This window comes from Hemiscyllium ocellatum, chromosome 9 (assembly GCF_020745735.1).
Source record: "Hemiscyllium ocellatum isolate sHemOce1 chromosome 9, sHemOce1.pat.X.cur, whole genome shotgun sequence".
In the NCBI taxonomy this organism is placed as follows: Eukaryota; Metazoa; Chordata; class Chondrichthyes; order Orectolobiformes; family Hemiscylliidae; genus Hemiscyllium; species Hemiscyllium ocellatum.
Window position 1 is genome coordinate 47,329,841 of NC_083409.1, and position 14,135 is coordinate 47,343,975.

General features: G+C 37.3%; 1 protein-coding gene across 2 annotated transcripts in view; it reads left to right on the forward strand.

Annotated features, from left to right (window-relative positions):
• cdc14ab (cell division cycle 14Ab) overlaps positions 1–14,135 on the forward strand; it is a 179,171-nt gene that overhangs the window by 91,646 nt on the left and 73,390 nt on the right. For both annotated transcript variants that reach the window (XM_060829729.1, XM_060829730.1), the window contains 4 exons: positions 6,215–6,281; positions 7,369–7,431; positions 7,897–7,984; positions 9,985–10,215. In XM_060829729.1, the coding sequence (XP_060685712.1) occupies positions 6,215–6,281; positions 7,369–7,431; positions 7,897–7,984; positions 9,985–10,215 (449 nt within the window). The remainder of the gene's footprint in view (positions 1–6,214; positions 6,282–7,368; positions 7,432–7,896; positions 7,985–9,984; positions 10,216–14,135) is intronic.

Below are 14,135 nucleotides of genomic sequence, written 5' to 3' on the forward strand. Positions count from 1 at the left end.
CTTCCTGTCCAAAGGATACAGATAAATTAAAGTATCTTTTCTTTGCCACAAAGGTTTAGGTTTACTATCTATAGATGAGCCATAGATTTAAACTAAGGCCCTCTAATCTGTCTTTGCTTAATTCAGTATCATAGAACATAGAACATTACAGCGCATTTCAGCCCTCGATGTTGCGCCGACCTGTCATACCAATCTAAAGCCCATCTAACCTACACTATTCCATGTATGTCCATGTGCTTATCCAATGACGACTTAAGTGTACTTAAAGTTGGCGAATCTACTACCGTTGCAGGCAAAGCATTCCATACCCTTACTACTCTCTGAGTAAAGGAACTATCTCTGACATCTGTCCTATATCTTATCACCCTTCAATTTAAAGCTATGCCTCCTCGTGCTCGCCGTCATCATACTTGGAAAAAGGCTCTCCCTATCCACCATATCTAACCTTCATTAGGCTTCCTTTCCCCTCTGGATTGACTATGGTCAAACCTGTCATCTTCAGTGAACTGTTCGATGCGTGAACTTGATGCCATAACTCTTCATACATCCACTTACTGATTTCTAGCTGATCTTTGTTCTTTTAGTTGGAATTTATCCACGAATTGTGCAACAGTCCACCTTTGGACAAAGCAATTGTCCTCAAAGGAATGTCCCTTTGGGAATTGGGTTGTCATATTCAGAATTTTAAGAATGTATCGGTGTGCTGTTTCCTGTTTGAGTAACAGTCCAGTTTAGTAATATCTGACTGGTTCTTCAAAAACTGATATAGGTGCTAAAGATGCTGTTTTGATGATATGTTTATGTTTTCTGGTGTGACCTGTTATAATACTAATACACAATATCTGTAGGAAGTTTTGGCTGGATAAAATGCCTGTTTATCAATGCTTGAGTTTTCTGTATTCCTACATGTTATGCCCTCAGACTTTCAAGTGCTACTTACAATATCACCTTAGGACATCTAAGTGATACCAATATATGATGAACAGTTGTCCATTTTCCATCTGTACATCTGTGAGTTTGTCTCCACTTCTGCTCATTTCTATTACCATCCTTTATCTACTCCAGTTCCCTTTCCTGTTTTAAAATTTGTATTGTTCGTTGGACTTCCTTCTACAGGTTTTTCACTTTGTTCCTCATTCTCAAACTCGTTGTTACTCCATATGGCTGTTGCCATTATCTCACTGAATGAGGTATCTAGTGTTTCTAGTATTTGCAAGGTTTGTGAAGGTTTGTAGCTCAGGTTGAGGTTTAGAGTGTAGGTTTGCTTGCTGAGCTGTAGGTTTGATATCCAGATGTTTCATTACCTGGCTAGGTAACATCATCAGTGGCGACCTCCAAGTGAAGCAAAGCTGTTGTCTCCTGCTTTCTATTTATATCTTTCTCCTAATGGGGTTCCTGGAATTTGTGGTGATGTCATTTCCTGTTCGTTTTCTGAGGGCTTAATAGATGGCATCTAGATCGATGTGTTTGTTTACAGCGTTGTGGTTGGAGTGCCAGGCCTCTAGGAATTCTCTGGCATGTCTTTGCTTAGCCTGTCCCAGGGTAGATGTGTTATCCCAGTCGAAATGGTGATTTTTTTCATCCGTGTGTAGGGCTACGAGGGAGAGAGGGTCGTGTCTTTTTGTGGCTAGCTGGTGTTCGTGTACCCTGGTGGCTAACTTTCTTCCTCTTTGTCCTACATAGTGTTTGTGGCAGTCCTTGCACGGAATTTTGTAGATGACGTTGGTTTTGTCCATGGGTTGTACTGAGTCATTTAAGTTTGTTAGTTTTTGTTTGAGAGTGTTTGAGATCTAGATGCCATCTATCAACCCCTCAGAAAACGAACAGGAAATGACATCACCACAAACCGCAGGAACCCCATCCAGGAGAAAGATATAAATAGAAAGCAAGAGACAACAGCTTCACTTCACTTGGAGGTTGCCACTGATGATGTTACCTAGCCAGGTAATGAAACGTCTGGATATCAAACCTACAGCTCAGCGAGCAAACCTACACCCTATCTCTCTAGTATTTCTGTTAAGTCCAAATGCTGGCCCTTCAGTTATTTCAGCTACTTTAGTTTAAGGCCCTATTGACAACTAATTGAGAGGGTTCACTTGAAGAGAAGTTTATATAATCAAACAGGATTAAGAGAGTAGAGTTCAAGGTTGTAAAGACGGGAACAATAACTTGTGTAACAGAAAGGAATGTAAAATATACACGAGTTGCAGAATCAGAGTAAGCAATGATGTTAAAAAGTCAAACTTAAGGCTTTTTATATGAATGCACTCATACTTTTTGAAAAAGATTGAGAAGTTGATTGGCACAAATATAAATAAGTGACTATAACCTGACAATAATTACACAGGCGTACTTACAGTTTGACCAAGACTGAGAACCCAATATTTAATTGTATCAGATGTTCTGGAAGAATAGACAAAAAGGAAAAGGAGCTGGGTAGCTTTGACAATGAAAGTATTAGTGTCATGGTTAATGATGATATGTTAAATAGATTGTAATGTGGAATTCGTTTGGTAAAAGTGAGGAATAGCAATATTAGGGTAAGGCTTTACGCGTTAGCATTCATATAATACTAGTTTCTGAAAGGGCTTGACCGGATAAATGTTGACAAGGTGTTCCACTAGTGGAGTAACCTTGAACTAGGGCGCATAGTTGCAGATTAAGGGAATTTAAAATTGAGATGCAAGTTTCTTCCAGAAGTTAGTGAATGTCTGGAATTTTATTCCCTAAAGAATTGTGGACACTAGGTCACTGAAAGTATTTAAAGAGGTGTAGTCAGTTTTATTTTAATATGTCGAGTTGAAGGCTACAATGAGCCAGCATGATGAAGAATTGAGTCAGGGTCAGGTCAGGCATGATCTCATTGAATGGCAGGTAGACTGAGGCTTACTTCTTGTAATTCCTGTGTAACGTAAAATATCCAAACCTGTTTTTTAAAATCTCTTTATTTGTGGTTTCTAAATTGATTTCAAACATCAGGGAGAGCTAGATATTGCATAGTTTTCAGAGTCAGACCCAATTTTGCACTGTAACATTGTCTTTAAATTGGCATTTGAAACTCACTTTGAAAGAGTAGAACTGTAGGCTCAACCAACTACATGGTTATTGTGTGCTTCAGAATAACATCAACAGATTTGATCTCCAGTTCTGGCTGAAATATACTTTGGCCTATCTCCTTTCTTTGACCCTGTAGTAAACTCCCAACAGATGCAGTCAGTTGGTGACCATTGAAAAATTAAGTAATTGAAGATATGAAGTATGTGACAAGAATACTTTAGTGAGATTGTTTAAAAACATAATTTTTTTTAAGATTGATTTTGTAACCATTGAAAATTTTATGCTATCCAAAATATTGCTGGAGTACTGAATTGAAAGAACATGTACACACACCACACTTGTTTCAGCATAACAAAATAAGTGACAGCCGTTCTCTGGTTCATTTTTCGGTCAGTGTCTTAACCAGTGCATTGAACATAGGAATTGGGAGGTCATGTTGTGGCCGTACAAAGTATTGGTTAGACCACTTTTGGAATCAATTCTGTGTTCAATTCTGGTCTCCCTGCTATAAGAAGGATGTTGTGGAACATGAAAGGGTTCAGAAAAGATTTACACGGATGTTGCCAGGGTTAGAAGGCTTGAGAAATAGGGAGAGGCTGAATAGGCTGGACTGTTTTTCTTGGGAGCATCAGAGACTGAAGGGTGACTGCATAGCAGTTTATAAAATCATGAGGGGCATGGATAGGATAAATATACACGGTCTTTGCCTCAGGGTAGGGGAGTCCAAAACTAGAAGTGGTGGAGGCTGGTACAATCACAACATTAAAAAGGCACCTGGATAAATATATGAATAGGAAGAGTTTAGAGGGATTTGGGCCAAATGCTTGCAAGTGGGACTAGATTAATTTTGGATATATGGTCAGCCTGGACAAGTTGGACCAAAGGGTCTGTTTCCATGCTGTACATCTCTAAGACTCAATCGGAGTTCACCTGCCTTGTATAAAATTGAAACAAAGCTTGGCATCTAATTATCAATCAGCATTAACTGGTTACCCATGGGATTACCCATGGCAATGCCTCTATCAATCAGAATCTGACTGCCAAGCAAGTGGCACTTGTTCCGTCTTGCACAGCATAAATATTTTACATATGCTTTGATATTTATTATCCTGATGAGTGCAAGATGAAATGCTTTCCCAAAATGTTTATTTTCCACAATCCCCTGAAGTTTCTACGACCAAACTACTATCATGCTCCACAGGGCAAAATTCAGCCAAGGCAAAAACTATTTTGTGATAAAATTATTCAATATCCCATCTGTTGTTCATTTAGAGAAGTCCAGAATATGCTCTTGACGTTTGATTGATAAACTAGGCTGCACTTTACCATGTATTGCTTCAATTTGTCAAAAAGTCTAATGTTAATATTTGTTAACACTTGTTCATAACTTTCTGAATTGGGTTGACTGCATTGTCTTTAGACCTCAACTAGAATATTGCTTATAGTTCTGGTTGTCTCTGTGTAGGAAGGCTGTGAACCTATTAGAGTAAGTGCAGAAGAGGTTAACAAAATTGGTTCCAGGGATGAGAAACTTCAATTATGAGGATAGATTGAAGAGATTTCTCCTTGGAGAGAAGGCAATTCAGAAGCAATATGATACAAGTTTTCAAAAACATAAGGGGATTGGGTAGAGTAACTGAAGAAAAACTGTACCTGCTTGTAAAACAATCAAGAACAAGAGAACACCGATTTATAGTGATTTGCAAAAGAAGCAAACGAGAGAGAAGCTTTTCACAATGAGTGGTTTGAATCGGGGATGCATTTTTAGCAGAAGCAGGTGCAATTGAGGCATGTGAAGGCATTGGATGATTGTTTCTACTTAAATAAAGTGAAAGAGTATAGGGGAGAATGGCATTCATATATGATGCTCATTTGAAGAGCTGATGCAAACAATGGCTGAATGCGATGTAATACGTTTCTGATTCTGTGACCTTTTTGAAAACCACTTTGTTTGTAATGGATTGTGTAATATCAGGTGTGCACATATGTGATTTTAGTTATATTAATAACAAAGTATTGAAAATGCTCAGTTAATGTTTCAAAGTTGAATGTGACTTCTTTAGAGTTGTGAAGAAAAGTCAGTGCTTTCTGTCTGCAGATGCTGCCAGATTTATTGAGTTTTTCCAGCAATGTTTTTGTTTCTGGCTTCCTGCATTCAAAGTTTTTTTTTATGATTTCTTAAGATTGAAGGGATTTCTTAGTTGTTTTGAAACGTTGCCTGTTTCTTAGTCCACAGATGTTTCCAGATTTCCATAGTATTCTCAGCACTTCATTTTTATTTCAGATTTTCAGAGTCAGCTACATTTAATTTTGTCTTACTGTTTTAGTTGGAGTGGGTTTATTTTTAAACTTTGCACTTAAGCTGGAATTTCAAATTTGTTTTTTTCCGTGTTCCCCTCTCCTGAAGGTAATGAATGTCTCATGGGGAAATAATATCATACAAACCTGAAGTCTTTTCATAGAATCCCTACAGTGTGGAAGTGGGCCACCCACCCCTCTAAAGAACATTCTACCCAGATCCACACACCCCACACACCCCCCCTCCACCATATCCCTGTAACCCTGCATTTCCAATCTGGCTTGCACATCCTTGGACACTACAGGCAATTTAGCATGTGGCTAACCCCCTAACCTACATATGTTTGGACTGTGGGAGAAAACTCATGCAGACATGGGGAGAATATGCAAACTTCTCACAGACAGTCACGTGAGGGTGGAATCGAACCCTGGGTCCCTGGCGCTGTGAAACATCAGTGTTATCAGGATCACACTGGCTAATTTATCATCCTAGATTCATAGATGCACTGGATAGTGATCAAGGAATCCTAACTACTTATTATTGCATCCAGAGAACCCTACCCATGATTAGGTAAACTGAACTGAACTTTTTTGAACTTGAGACATTCCAAATCTGTCTAGAATCCTGTGTTGCATTTGCCTATTGAGTCATTTGGAAAACGTATTGAAGTTTATAATTTATATCATGCTTTGCTATTAGCTTGTGGTTTTAACAACTGACAATAAATAAGCACAGCCCCAAATCTTTATTTCCTTTCTCAACCATAACTGTGCCAGCAGGTTGAATCCCAATTCTTTCTGCAGTAAATTGATATTTCATTGATAAATCCATTTTGCTAAATTGTTTTTTATTTTATAGAGATGCCTCCTTTGGAAACTCCACATATCACCTAACCATTCTGGACTGTTTGCATGCAATTAATCAGGTATGTGGTCTATCAGTCAGTTACTGGTAGCTTTTAATTACACTTCGGTTTTGTTTCTTATAAATTTCACGATGTAAATAATTTGGGTTCAGAAGAAGGAGCCATTTAGTAAACAACTCAGTTTTATAAGTAAGTGAATACAATGTATCAGGAATTTGAATATCCTTCAGTTTCAAAAGTTCCATGTTCAGAAAAAAAACAAAGTTTGAATATTTCTCTTTTCCTTGACGAATCCCTCTGTTTTCACTCCAGCTTAATGTGAAACTTGTAACTGGTGTGATTCCCGTCTTGTCTCACGTATGAGTGAGGTTACATGCTACAGGACTATCAGTTCCTATTGTTAAATATGGTAACAAGCACCAGATGTCATGAAGGATTCTGTTTTCACTATTAAGCTTGTCATGCTCCAACTACAATCGATATTTTCATGTCCTTTTTTTTTACATTTATACAAATAAATGAAGCCAAGTTGTCAATCCAGATAATAAACAGTCTATGTGCACCATGATTGCATGCCTCCAGCCTCAGCCCCTGTTATTTAAGAACAAATGGGTTTAAGTCTCCTATCATCCATGAAATTTTCAGGAAACTGCTCAAGAAATTCTCATTTAAAGTTGTGTCTTTGTTCCAGAGAATCATATGAATCAGTTTTAAAAATGGAGCTAAATTCTGTACAGTCTTCCTTATTAGAGAAAAAAATTATACCTCATAAGTTGAATTATATTACATTGGTATATTCCTTTCTGGTAAATCCAAGAAATGTAAAAATAGTATGTACTAAAACTTTGTATGTTGTGACAGTATGAGAGCAATTACACAAAACCTATCTGAAATTCGATGACATTATTGACATTATTTCCATGCACTCTATAGTGTGTTTTTCCTTTAAACGTGGGATATCTTCGCACAATGTTTGAAAGATGCATATTATTCAAAAGATTAAGAGCCAACTAGATAGGTAGTAGTTATCTTTTCAAATAAGTTTGTTAGGCAGAGTGCTTTTAGGTTTTAAAACTGTCTGAATTATTTTTGAATTATACATAGCACTACTTATTGAAAACATTTGATTACATAAACTATTTTTCAGGCCCTCCAACATGGCTTTCTAAATTTTGAAAAATTTGATGTGGATGAATATGAGCACTATGAGGCAAGTTTTCCCTTTCCCCCAATTATTGTGTACTTGGAGTAATTGTAGTTTTATTACTGTGAAAAATGATTTGTACTTTATATGGAGATAAAATATAGAATTTATGGTGGATGCAATTTACTGTGGCAGGGATAACTTTGCTTCATTCTAGGTGGTCTGCTTCTTGATTTCCCCCTATTTTGGCCATAAGCTTTATTTGAATCCACACTTGCCTCCCCATGATGCATTTTCTTTCAACAGTACCTCATCAATCAGAAATTCTTTGGACAATTCTTTGGCTATTCAATTCTGGCTGCTGAATATCGAGCATGTGGAAAATGTTGGGAATGTGCACAATTCCCATAGTATGTAAATGTGTATCTTATATATCATTTGTTTTTCTCACATGAAAGACTTAAGAACTTTTTTAAGTGTCCAAGTGACATCACCTGAGCCTTGTTCGTGATGAGCATTTCTTCTCTGCAGCGTGTAGAAAATGGTGATATTAATTGGATCATCAGAGGCAAGTTTCTGGCTTTCAGTGGACCCCATCCAAAAAGCAAAGTTGAAAATGGTGAGGAAAATATTTTGAACAATCTTTAAGGTTGTATCAGTGTACCATGTATTGTTTCTCTGTAATCCAAAGACAAACAAAATGTTAAGACTCCGCAACTAGCAAAAACTGTTATATTTGAACAAGTTATTTTTTGAAAAGTAATTTTCAATATCCTTCAGCATTGTTGTGTTATTTAAAATGAAAGTCACAAATATGTGAATTGTGGACTTACTCTGCAAAAGGCCAGTTTTTGTTTTGACTCCTAACTCAAAATATGATGATCTGATTGTCAAGAATGAAAAAGGTAGCCATGAGTTACTGTTAGTCTCGCATGAAATTTGGGTTATGTCTGATGGCTCTGCAAGTGTTCCAGGTGGTGTGATTAAAATTCAAATCCTCTGTACATTTGAAACCAAAACCAGATGGTAATTGGACTTGGTGATAATGGTGCTGTGAAATTCCTCTTGTTTCTATTTAGCAATAATTCTCATTAAATATTTCTAGAGATAGTATAACTCTCAAGTTTACATTCTTGCAGAAACTAGTTTAATCAGTCAGTTTTGAATTTAGTTTCAGCTTTCTGGCACCAGGTGGCGCTGCTACTTATGCAATTAGGTCCAGTATTCCAAAATAATCAGTTTCTATTGTTATTAAGACATTTACATCTATTTGTCTTCAAGTGTGCCTCATTAGATAGTTTGTGTATATTTAGGGAGATTTAACACTTGAAGAAGTTCTATTGTCTTGCACTTTATGTACATTTTTCTCAAGTATAAAGTAATGGTCATCCATTTTCTGTTAATTTAAATACTATTGTGTGGAATTTAGCCACATTATAATTGATGCAAAAATATATTTGAACCATTAAATAAAGTGAAAGTTTCTTTAATTTGCATTCTTCAAAATGACATTCACTGCATGGAATAATTTCCTTAAAAGAAAATGTGATAAGGTTTAATCTGGCCTCCAACATCCTTAACCCCTACTGATCCTCAAAATATTGACTCTTCGTGGTTATGTTGAATGTGGGCTATTAACCCTAACACTCAGGTGCAAAACTGTAAAATAATTTACATATATGGAAGAACCTCGATTATCCGAGCGAGATGGGCAGGAAGTATTTTGTTTGGATAACTGATCTGATCATAGGCAAAGGAAGCCATACTGGGATCTTGAGATCTTGTTTGGATAATCCGAAAGTTGGACAATTGATAACCAAGGTTGTTCTGTATAAAGTGCATGGCCAATGCTGGCAGTTCAGCATTACTATTCGAGAATGTGGCGGGCCAGTTTTGTTATTTGTGATTTTGTTTTTATAAATGCCTGGCTCAATACTATCTGCAGTAGCCGATCACATGTCATGGAACAAGAATAGCTTGTTGACTGAAAGTGGGAAATTATTTTTCATGAAGGACTTTAGGGAACAATTGGGCTGTAATTGACCTGTGATTTTAATGTTTGTTTTTATTTGTTTGTCAACTCATGAATCACCAATTGAACTCAAGTATAAAGTAATGGTCATCCATTTTCTGTTAATTTAAATACTATTGTGTACTGAACTCAATTATTTTGGGATTCAAATTCAATATTAAGACTACTGTGCTATTGAATCCATCAAATTTCATGTGGGTAGATATTGCTGGTAGTATTCCCTTGGGACTTTGTAACTCATTGTGATATATAGAGTGATGATAGTCAAAAGAAAAAGTATTCTTTGGCTTAAGAGATGGTAACCCTTTCATATAGTGAACTGAGCATCACAAAGTTCATGGTGTTTTCCTTCCTTATGTTTCTTTTCTCATAGTAAATTCAGTCTGTTAAGTGGAAAAAAAATTATCTTTTTACCATTGGCAACTCCACTACAAATTAACTGAATGCTTTAAATAGAAGAAAAGGCATTAGTGCTTTTTAAGGGTGTGGACAAAGTTACACAATTTTGCACAATGTAATTATTAAGGATTTTGGTAACTTTTTTTTCACATTTGGATTAAGCTGGGTTCTTTTTAACCAATCCTTAGGTTATCCTCTCCATGCACCAGAAGCATATTTTCCATACTTCAGAAAACATGGTGTTACCACAATAATCAGACTTAACAAGAAAATTTATGATGCTAAACGCTTTACAGATGCTGGCTTTCTACATTATGACCTTTTCTTTGTTGATGGAAGCACGCCTAGTGATTCCATAGTGAAAAGGTTTTTAACAATATGTGAAAATGAAGAAGGAGCTATTGCTGTGCATTGCAAAGGTATGAATCCATTAATTTGTTCTTTGACAACAGTCATTGCGTTAATTGCTTCCATGACTCTTTCTTTAGTTGTGATGATTTGCTAAGTCTGCAGGTTCCTTCCAAGACCATGGTGATGCTGCTGTGGAAGGGAATATATAACATTGTGCTGCCTCTTGCCCCATTGTGTCAAGTGGATCTTATTCAAATATTTGTGGAATGTAGCTCATGAGTACAAGTATTAACTGATGATTTGACATTGGTGTTTTCATAACATTTGGAGTTTACAAAATATTATATAGCAGGAGAAAGCAAAACAATTTCAGAACTGACTTATGGAAGTAAAAGTAGTACTTCCAGAAGCAAAAAACCTTCGAAGTACTTGACACAGAAATAATCTAATGTTGTTAAATTTGTATTATTAACATCTGCTAAAATGCATTACTAATCTATATTCAAATAATTTGGTTATTAAGATATTGCAAATGGTAAACCTTTCAGAAACTGAATTGAGCTAATGTCACAACTTGAAAATAGCAGAAACCCTGTTTACATCCTGAAAGTGCTAAGATCCAAATAGAGATACATAGAACTGATGTCTTTCCTATTGGGGAGCACCATGAAACCAGCATAAACGTTCATGATTAAAGGACAAAAGTAACTTGCACCATAAAATATAGAAGAAGCTCTCAGAAAGCGATGACATTTGCAAAATGCAAACTGAGGATGGCCTTCAATACACAAAGCTACTTTTTTTGAGCTGTCTTTTCCCTAAAATTGTTTGTTAGGATTAAGATTCATTGCTCATTACTTATGTTGCATTCTATACCAAGAAACACCAATTTAAAAAGAAACCTGAATTTACAGTACAGAGTTGTTAAATAAGCAATACTGAATGCTAGAGTATGAGAAGAATCCTTACATCATAGCTGACTATAATTCCAGCTAGTTGGGAAATAAATACAATTGCCCATTTTGAAAACAAAGACTCCTGCAAAATGAAAAAGTGATGCTAGTTCTCAATGTTTCTGTAATTTACAAGACCTTAGGACATAAGAGCAGAAGTGAGCTATTCATCCCATCCAGTCTGTTTTGCCATTCCCTGAAATTATAGCTGATCTGATAACGCTCAACTTCTCTATCCTGCCATTTCGTCATCACCTTTGATTCCCTCACAGGTTAAAAATCTGCCTATCTCAGCCTTAAATTTACTTAATGGCCCTGTCTTGAAATCCTCTTCAGTAAAAAAATTCTATAGATGCACTGCCCTCAGAGAAAAACATTCTCCTCAACTCCATCATAAATGGACAACTCCTGAGATTATGCCCTGTGGTTTTAGAACCTCCCACAAGACGAAACGACCTCTAGCATCTTACCTGTCACACCCATTAAGATTCTAATGAGTTTCAATAAGGTCGGCTCTTGTTCATCTAAATTCCAAAGAGTCTTAAGTTCAACCTACTCAATCTCGTCTCATAAGGAAATCCCTCCATGCTGGAACCAATCTAATGTATCTTTCCTGGACTACCTGCAATGCCAGTATATACTTCTTTAAATAAGGAGACCAAGACTGTTCATGGTAGGATGTGGCTCAACAAGTGACTTACGCAGTTTTCTGTATTTTTATATTCCATTCCCTTCTCAAATAAACCCCAACATTCCATTTGCTTTCCCTATTACATGCTGAACTTGGATGCTAACCTTTTTGTGATTTCACACAAGCACCCCCAGTTCCTCCTCTGCTGTAGTCTTTCTCTTTCTGTTCCTGCCAAAGTGCATTATGTGACATTTTCTCACATTATATTGCATCTGCAAAGTTTCTGCTCACTGGCATAACCCACCTGTATCGCTTTATAGACTGTGTCATTTGCAAATTCTATCCAAACTATTAATAAATGTATTGTAAATAACTATAGTCCCACCACTGATTCCTGCAGCCCTCCAGTAGTTTCAAATTGCCATCCAGAAATTGCTTTTTCTCAACGCAACTCTGTCTTGGATTAGTTATCCATGCTAATACACTGTTCTCAATACACATGCCCTTGTATCCTGTTGAGTAATCTTGCGCACAGTGCCTATTGAATGCCATTTATGAACCCAAATGTATTTCATCTATTGTTTTCCCCTTTTATCCTTCTTGTTACCTCCTCAATGAATTCAAACAGATTTGTCAGATATAATTTCTCCATTATGAAATTTGTCAGACATAATTTCTTCTTCATGAAACCATGTGTGATCATATTGTGTATTTCTAAATATTCTGCTATTAGATACATTTTAGTAGACTTCATTTTCCTGATGAAGGGCTTTTGCATGAAACGTCGATGCTCCTCAGATGCTGCCTGACCTGCTATGCTTTTCCAGCACCATACTCCCAACTCTGATCTCCACATCTCCAGTCCTCACTTTCACCTAGTTCATTTTCACAATGGCAAATGTTAAACTAACTGGCTGAGAGTAGTTTATTTTATTTCCCTCCCTTTTTGAATAAGTAGTTTTCTAATCTTGGGCTTTTCCACTTCCTTTAATACCTAAAAATGTAACCAATCAATTCCAGGGACTTTTTGGTCTTTTGTCCCTAATATTTTTCTACACTTAATGGTAAGGTTCCTGGGGAGTGTTGTTGAACAGAGACCTTGAAGTCGCAGGTACATAGGATTGAGAATGTGTATAGGGTATAAGCAAGTAGGGAAAGAGTTAAGTTCTGAGTTTTGTGAAACAAGAGGTTCAGCTGAGCTTGACTCAGATCAGATAAGAACTAACAGGTAACAATGAGGTGCTGAAGGCAAGGGTAGTGGATTAATGAGATGAAAAAACATTCATTATGTCGAGCCATTTAACAATATTTGAAGCATTCAGTGTGTAGGGCCAGCTTAACAAGGTGAAAAATATTCATTATGTGAAGCCAGTTAAGGTGAAGAACATCCATTATGTAACAGCAAATGGCTTATTCTTTACTTAGATGCTCGCTAATTGTTACAACCACCCAAACAAAAGGTATAATGCCTTATCTCGATGCTCCTCCCTGTAAATTGACTATATAATTCACTAAGAAACTGCATTCCAGAGAAGATTGAGAACCCATGTCATAGAGTCATAGAGATGTACAGCATGGAAATAGACCCTTTGGTCCATGCCGACCAGATATCCCAACCCAATCTAGTCCCACCTGCCAGCACCCGGCCCATATCCCTCTAAACCCTTCCTATTCATATACCCATTCAAATGCCTCTTAAATGTTGCAATTGTACCAGCCTCCACCACTTCCTCTGGCAGCTCATTCCATAAACGTACTACCCTCTGCATGAAAAAGTTGCCCCTTAGGTCTCTTTTATATCTTTCCCCTCTCACCCTAAAACTATGCCCTCTAGTTCTGGATTCCCCAACCCCAGGGAGAAGACTTTGTCTATTTATCCTATCCATGCCCTTCATAATTTTCCCTGTGCACATGGGCGACTGTTCTCTCTCCCTCCAGGGCTCGGAAGAACGATGAAGGAGGTAAAACTACACCGTGTCTCTGAGCGTTTTGCTTTGATTTGGGGGGGATTGGAATAACAATATTGGCATAGTTAGCAGGATCCTAACAAATAGTTACGATCAAACGGTGTCAGCGGCCACCTGGAACATCGGTATCTCGAGACGCACAGGTCCATAGATAAGATTTTAAACCTTGCTCCCTCTCGATATTCCTGTGTGCCAGAGGCGGTCCCTTCACTCGATCGCTCTCTATTCTATGGATTCCACAAACGTTAAGTAGTTCAGTCGAGAGATACAGTTTCACAAGCATGTTGACAAATGGAGGTTCAAGTTCTCTGCTCTGCGTTAGAAGAAGGGGGCTATGATTGACGTTTGAAACCTCCGCATGGTACTGAGTTCGAGTCCCCTGGGGTAGGTGTAATTGAGGTTCAAGTCCTCTGCGTGGTACTTGGGTTCGGGTCCCC